General features: G+C 42.6%; 1 protein-coding gene across 3 annotated transcripts; it reads left to right on the forward strand.

Moving 5' to 3' along the window:
• The first annotated feature begins 223 nt into the window (after positions 1-223).
• mdm4 (MDM4 regulator of p53) lies at positions 224-7,164 on the forward strand. 3 transcript variants are annotated; one of them, XM_041033741.1, is made up of 13 exons: positions 224-393; positions 944-1,031; positions 1,132-1,206; positions 1,366-1,499; positions 1,603-1,652; positions 2,128-2,192; positions 3,562-3,658; positions 3,745-3,905; positions 4,015-4,212; positions 4,435-4,503; positions 4,601-5,773; positions 5,854-5,904; positions 6,337-7,164. In XM_041033741.1, the coding sequence occupies exons 2-11, from the start codon at positions 960-962 to the stop codon at positions 5,168-5,170; spliced, it is 1,491 nt and encodes a 496-aa protein (XP_040889675.1). In that variant the 5' UTR covers positions 224-393; positions 944-959; the 3' UTR covers positions 5,171-5,773; positions 5,854-5,904; positions 6,337-7,164. The 3 variants fall into 3 exon arrangements, with proteins under 3 accessions (XP_040889675.1, XP_040889674.1, XP_040889676.1); XM_041033740.1 differs by having other exon boundaries at positions 5,854-7,164; XM_041033742.1 differs by having other exon boundaries at positions 4,030-4,212; positions 5,854-7,164.
• The last annotated feature ends 531 nt before the right edge of the window (positions 7,165-7,695 follow it).

A 7,695-nucleotide genomic window follows, 5' to 3' on the forward strand; every position in this document is an offset into this window, starting at 1 on the left:
GCTCTTTACATACAGGTGATTGAAGGCTACAGTTACACACCTGTAGCCGTTTCCAGGTGATTTCCTCACCTCTGTTAACGCACTGGAAACCACCTGATAACTTCCATTAATACTCTCAATATGGTTAGACAGCATTGTATTTTAGAAATCCACGGTTCCATTTATTAAACAGTAGGGGGCAACACACTCTTGGCCCGTGCAGCTGCGCATCCGGAACTTGAGTGGCCATATTCATCTTTTTGAATCTGTAGTTCAGCTAAACTGTTAGTTAGTCCTAGCTAGCGTTGGAAATCATTTAGCCCCGTGTGTATTTATGAGATGTCGTCCTCCTGTCAGAGGCAGCAGTGCGTGTAGAACAATGTAGCGGCAGTGAAGTAATGTCAACTCCTCACGGTGAGAACATTTTCGAACGAACGCTTTGTTCAGGAATGAACGCCAGCTAGCTAAAGCGAGCTAACATTAGCTAACACGTTTGCTAGTAACGATGGCAGATTCGCCACCTGCCAAAGTTTGTCCCGTGTTCAAGTTAACTCGTCCGTAGCTATTAACATCTGCAGCTGTGCATTTCGGTATCTCATCCGTTTCCCTATTGTTAGCTCGGCTACGCCGACCTTTCTGTCTACAGTCAAAAAGTGCTGTCGCAAAAAAAAAAGGAAAAGTAATGGTGGTGTGGTGTAACGTCTCCATCCAGGCAGCTGTGTGGCAGCTAATTCCGTCGCAGTCTGTTTAGCTTCAAACAAACTAGGTCACTGATATTAACGTTACCTGGTTGTTTTGGTCTCATTTGACGTTATTAGTCAGCTCGGGCTAAATTTAATTTGACATTGTTCTGTTGGCCTCGTGGGCGTCGCTATTCCGCATAACGCAGGAGACGTTACGTGATCATATTGATCGGGAACATGATGGCTGCTTTATATTGAATGTTGTCATGTCGGTTTTGCAGACTTTGTTGGGTTACTATGAGCTCCCTATCAGCCCAGCCTCCGGCGTCAGGCTCATCATGCAGGACACTACCTGGAGAGGGGAATCAGGTACAGTTAAACAAAAACTATGTCACCTACTTTGCTAGAACAATAGTCTGAGATTACACAAGTGAATTATATGTGATGCGGTTTTTTCCTCCCTCCCCAGGTACAACCAAAAGCCCCTCTCCTGCAGATTCTGCGTGTTGCTGGAGCCCGGGAAGAAGTCTTCACACTCAAAGAGGTGAGCTGTCAGGTGAAATGTCAGTTATGTTTATCAGTATGCAGCCTGTTTTACTGGTTCATAACAAGGTGTTACCTGAGAAGTGGCGCATTTCAGGATTTAATAAACAACCTTTACACTGGGTTCTTATAGGTGATATCTTGATGTTTTTTTGCATAGGTGATGCACTACTTGGGTCAGTACATTATGGGGAAGCAACTGTATGACAAACAGAGGCAGCACATCGTCCACTGCCAGGATGACCCTTTGGGAGAGCTGCTGGAAGTGGACAGCTTCTCTGTCAAAAACCCAAGGTATAGCTTCTGTTCATATGCAGTAATGCTGGAGAATCCATCCAAACATACATACACCAAAATAAGGAAGTCCATTTTTAACTCTCATATTGTCATTTCACAGCCCGGTGTATGAAATGCTCAAGAAATACTTGGTTGTGCTTGGTTGTGCTGGTAAGTGACACTGACAATTAATGCTATATACATTCTTTATGTGAAAGTATGTTTTTTTTTTGTCAAGGGGCCATCATCAAAGAACATGCAACATGTGAAAATACTTTTATATAGATATTATATTGTGCATTTGTGTTGACCTGTAATTCAGTTGTCTTTTTCCTCTTCCCTTCGATGAATTAAGTATTTCATTTGCATCTTTACCATGGTATGTTTTAAGGGAAGATCCCTTGGGAATATAGTGATTACCATACCGCTATATTCCCTTTTGTATATATCCAAACATCGTCTTTCTTGTTACATTGTGTGTGAGTGTTGGGACAAGTTTGCATCTGATGTGGGGATTCTGGACCAGAAGAACACCATTTTCCAACTACAAAGTCACAGAAGAAGGCCTTAGCGAGAGAGTGTGTCATGCTGTAATTAAAGGGTGGGGGTGTCCTTTTTCTGTTACTGTGTTTTATCTGAAATGCAGACGCTGCAGAGAATCTTTCTGTGGGCCGTGAATGTGTAGAGGGCGGAGTGGAGGATCGTGGTCAGGTAAAGCCGAAGCATGGTGCTCAGAAGAAACAGAGACCCTCGGCCTTCCTCACCTCACTACACACAACTCTTGTGAATATAAAGGGACAAGCTCAGCGGACTCAGTGCAAAGCAAAAAGAAAACATAGTGGGTTTTTTCTTTTTTTTTTTTTTTTTTTTTTTTTAGTGCAAAGGATAAGATGTACTGACCTAATAGTGCTGGACTGAGACCAGGAGGCCTCAGTCCAGAACTGGTAGTACATTGCCTCTCTAAGAGTTTTTCTTGAGAATATAAAGTCCTGTCTACTTGTGTGTAATGAGGATGGGGGGTTGGTTAAGGGCTGCTGTCTTCGTTGGTGTGCATTTGTACAGAGTGGCACCGTCTCTGTACAACCCCATCCTTGGTTTGGTCTGGTGGGTTTGTTTTTCCCTGCACTCTTTGTGACCCACCAGCTCCACCCAGTGGATGGGGTGGGCAGAGTCACTGTCTCTGTCTGTCTCAGAGTTCTCTTCTCTGCTCCGAACTGGAGGATCACAGCTCCTGATCAGCCACGGGGCCTAACGATAACCCTAAACCTCTTCACCCATCCCCGTGTTCCTACACCCTTCTCTCCGATTCCCTCCAAAATCCACCTTTTGTAGCACTGACTGTAATCTTGCTTGTGTGTTCTGTCAGCATTATTCAGCTACAGTCTTAAGTCTTTAGGCTTTAGGAATCAGAGGAGCTACTGAATTTCTAATTGCTGCATGTGCTAAATTCATTCTAAGGAACTGTCAAATTGATGTCTTTCAAAAAATAAAAATTTCATCTATAAGAGTTAACTATGGGTAGATGTTAGATGGCCTCTTAATAATTTCTCTCTGCCACTGTTTCCTTTCTTGTGTGAAATCATCCTATTTTATGATTGTGAACACTTTCCATAGATGTACACTACTGCACAAGTCCATTTTATAAGACCGCTTATTGATATTTTGTACATCAGCTAGCCTTAATATATGTTCTCATTATCATCATATCATAGAATAAGTCATTACTTAAATCCTGTGAATTAGTTTGCATAGACTACATATCAAAACTCTACTGGGATTTTTAAAAGTTTGACTCACTAGTTTCATTGTTGTGTTAATTACTACACTGGCTTTCCTGTCTACCCTTTCCCTGTCAGTCTTTTTGTTTTAAGCCTCCATACAGTTTCCCTGCCCCTATTACTGCCTAAATTTACTTTCAGTTCCCTTCCCACTGGCCCGTACCCCAATTGCCCAGACCCTTGCTCCCTGAACCACCACCCCACTCCCAGAGGCCATCATGAAAAGGAGCTGCGAGTCCTCCAAGTACCCAGTCATGGCTCTGTGTTCTAATTTTTGTCCTTCACATCTCCTTCCTCTGCAGATATGCAGAGGTGTGGTCAAAGCAGGACTCGAGGCTGGCAGTGATGGGCCTCTCCTGCAGACCCCCTCCCAGAGACGACCTCGGGAACCAGACGATGGTAAACAGTCTGTTACATGTTCAGAAATATGCTCAGGATCAGACCTGTTGAAAATGCTCAATTTAACTGTTCACAAACCTCCTCAGACTCCCTCGAAGGCCTCCCAAGGTCAGCCTGCAAACGGCCCAAACTGGATGTCACTCTGGACGACTGGGACCTCTCCGGCCTGCCCTGGTGGTTTCTGGGTAACCTCCGAAGCAACTACAGCCGTAGGAGCAATGGTTCCACTGACATCCACACAAACCAAGTAAGAAACCTCTAATAACATTACAATGAAAGAACCTAATGAACATAATTACTCGTTGAAAAATAGCATAGATTGGAGCGTAACAGTGGTGGTCTGACTGATGTGTCAGCTGTCTCCTGCACAGGAGGAGGACACGGCCATTGTGTCCGACACCACAGACGACCTCTGGTTCCTGGCTGAGGGCGAGAGTGAGCAGGTGAGCGTGGAGATGAAAGAGGCTGCTCTGGAGGAAGGGAGCGGAGGAGAAGGGGAGGCCCCACCTGAGGATGATGATGGAGGAGGGAAGGAGGAGAAGGCAGATCGAGAGGTAGGAGTTCGTCTTCACTGGTTCCACTCAAGCTCATGTTGACCAGTAAAGATGTTCTGATGTTCTTTCTTATCCTCTAGTTTCTATTTCTCATTTCAGCTGTGCCATTTACTCTGACAGTTACTAATGATTAATTGAGGATTCTGTTCTGATATATAATTAGTTTTACATCATCATCCAGAGTGATGATAATATGGCCAGATGTCTTGTGTATTTATTTAGATGCATGAGGAGCCAGATGAAGACTCTCAGTGTCTGAGTGATGACACAGATACAGAGATCTCCACACAGGTTTGTATCTCAGCACTTCATAGTTCTAAGTCTTTATAGTTGCAGATTAAAGCTGAAAAATGCAGACATTTGACTTTGTATGTCCATTGTCCCCCAGGATGCATGGCAGTGCACAGAGTGCAGGAAGTACAACACACCTCTACAAAGGTACTGTGTTCGCTGCTGGGCCCTGCGTAAGAACTGGTACAAAGATGTCCCTCGACTCGCCCATTCCCTTTCTGTCCCCGACATCCCAGCATGCAGCTCCCTCACCACCCATGATGAGGAAGATGACAGCGACACAGGCATTGATGTCCCAGACTGCAGCAGGACAGTGTCTGACCCTGTCATCCTGCCCTCTCATTCCACAGCTGAACGACCACTGCCTACTATGGTCATGGGGAAAGGCAAGGGGCCTCGGCCCTCGGGCTTCCACAAGGATGAGCAGCTCTCAGAAGGGGATAGTCAAGAAAATCTAGGCATGGAGGTTGAAGAAGTTAGGCCCGAGGCACTGTTGGAGCCTTGCAAGCTCTGCCGAGTGCGACCACGCAATGGAAATATAATACATGGACGTACGGCTCATCTGCTAACCTGCTTCCCTTGTGCAAGGAGGCTACATAAGTTCCAGGCCCCTTGTCCAGGGTGTGGAAAGATCATTCAAAAAGTTATTAAGATATTCATCCTCTAAAAATCTCTCTCTCAAACACACACACACACACACACGCGCAAAAACACATTCGTCAGGCTCTTGGGATCTAAACAGCAAAAACACTCATTTTCAAATGCATTTGGCCGTACAGCTGCATGCACTCTGTTACACACACACACACACACACACTCTGCTTGTAGACACATACACACAAAGTGTGCACCTTACCTTTAAACCCACACACATATATACACAAAGATAGCACTTGGTGAAGCTTGCTCTTGGTTGCATGGTTTATTTTGCATCACACTGCCTCTGAAGTATTGCTAGATGAGACCTTGGACATAAGAGTTTGTCATTCCAAATGTTTGTTTTGGTGCCACATTTTAAGTAAGGGACATACAAAAGCAGAAGTATTTATTTATTTATTAGAAGATCACATGGAAATGCACAGTTTGTGTTAATTACTATTTGATTTTTATGAAGGCTTGTCTTTTCAGGTTATGTCAATTTTCTCATTGGTTTTTTTTTTGCATTTGAGTTGTTGAATGGTGCCATTTTAAAATCTAGTATTGCTTGCCTTAGTTCTGATAGTTTCTCCATAGATTCACTTCGGTCATCATCTGGACTAAAAATCTGCAGGTATGTAACAACAATTTTTTCTTTAAGCATTCTCTAGGCCATTTTGTTCCTTTTTTTTTACCCTGTGTGTGTCCTCTTAGGTATTCTGGTTCTGAGATTTATGAAGACAGGATTGAAGGAAGAACAGACGAGTGAGTCTTAAAAACCATGATTTTGTTTTCAACAGCTGCAGCTCCATGAAAATATCTTCTTAAAAATGCGTTCGAATCAGCAAAAGTGAATGTACTGTACAATACAAGTGTGGTGGCTTAGGTCCTGTTTGACTCAACATAGTATTTTAAAATGTAGAATTGAATTTAACCTGCTTGAGAATGCACAGCTGAAGTACTTACTGTAGTTTTCTCTCGGGGGTAGTAATTTGATGTTAATATGTACTCAATATTTACAGTTGCCAAGCCTCCGATGACAGTTATACCTGCAGTAACTTCTGTCATAAAATTGTTGGTTAATATCTAAATAGTATCATTCAGAAAGGGCACTTAACTCCCTTCGCTGGCCTTATGATGAATGAACAGTCTCTGTATATTTTGTATTTAATTTATTTATGATTCTGTTTTGTTTAGATGACCACCTGTAATGAAGCAGGGAAAAAAAAAAGGCTGCACTTGTTACAGAGTTCTAATGTGTAATTTACAGCAAAGGTGTTTTCTGAAAGATGAACAGGAAGTCTTTAAGGAAACAGGCTAAGTTACCAAATGTACCCTCAGTTGAAATGATGGTGCAGTACTTATTTGGAGCTGGGCGTTTGATTTAAGCATTACACTGCCAAGTAATGACTTTGAACTTTAATTTGTATATAACAGATTTTATTTGAATGGTTCTTCATTATTAAGATTATAGATATTATTTACTTTCTGTGGGTGTGTGAGCTGTCTACAAATACAGTATGCTCTGTAGCTTTCACTCTGTAAGACTCTTGGCTCTGCTTGGTGTAGAGGGAGTAACATAGTTCTTTTGTTCTGCTCCTTACTTGTGCTTAATCTTTCTGCCAGCAGGTGGGGAGAAGTCTCAATATTGTATCTGGTGCACACAGAAGCTGTACAGTACCAGTAATAACATGTAATGCATATATAGCGCATGCCTCCTGTCGTGACTAGCACCAGCACTGAGCTGGTGTGTGAGAGTGATACTATCAACTTAAAATCTATAAAAGATAATTGTAGCCTGTTGTATTTATCAGCATCATTGTGCGCCCTGAAAGACAAACTTCCTCTAGATACAGACCTCATAAAAATGGCATAGTATATATTATACCAGTGTATTGGTCCAGAATGACAAACAATTGTTCCAAGTATTGACATTGAAACTATAATGTGCTCAAAGATGGTACAGCTAATATAGTTGTTGTTTTTCTACTGGTCATGAAATAAAATAAGTTGTTTTGTAAAGCATGAAAGAGTTGGGAGTTAATGGTTTCATTTAGGTCTCTTTTCTCTCCAGGGGGACAGTTGATGTGTAGTAACCACTGGTGAAGAGAGCGTATGTGTTTTTTGGCTGAAGAATAAGTCATTGTATGACAGGCCACCTGTCATGTGTCCTCTCTGTCTTGACGGGGGCTTCAGCACCAGCGACTCTTGCTTTGCTTACTCACTGTTCTGCTGCTGCATGTTTGTGTCCTCCTTTTTGTCCTTTTGTTGAGAAGCAGGACAGACACTCTATCCTCTACTGTATAAGTGGCTGTAACTCTGCTGCAATCTAACTGGTGCATAAATACAATGTCTATTTCACCCCAGGGTGTTATTTAGATACTGATTACTCATTAGGGGAGATTTCCTGAGTGGGGAAAGTCCCCAAAGCTTTCCACCATCTGAAACCTCACTAAGTTTCACTAAAGCACCCAAGGCTCAGATACAGTGATGACACAGAATAGCTTTACCCACATTTCCATAATGTATCAATACTTTATACAAATAAAGACAAAA

The sequence above is a fragment of the Toxotes jaculatrix genome, chromosome 3, assembly GCF_017976425.1.
Source record: "Toxotes jaculatrix isolate fToxJac2 chromosome 3, fToxJac2.pri, whole genome shotgun sequence".
Taxonomy (NCBI): domain Eukaryota; kingdom Metazoa; phylum Chordata; class Actinopteri; family Toxotidae; genus Toxotes; species Toxotes jaculatrix.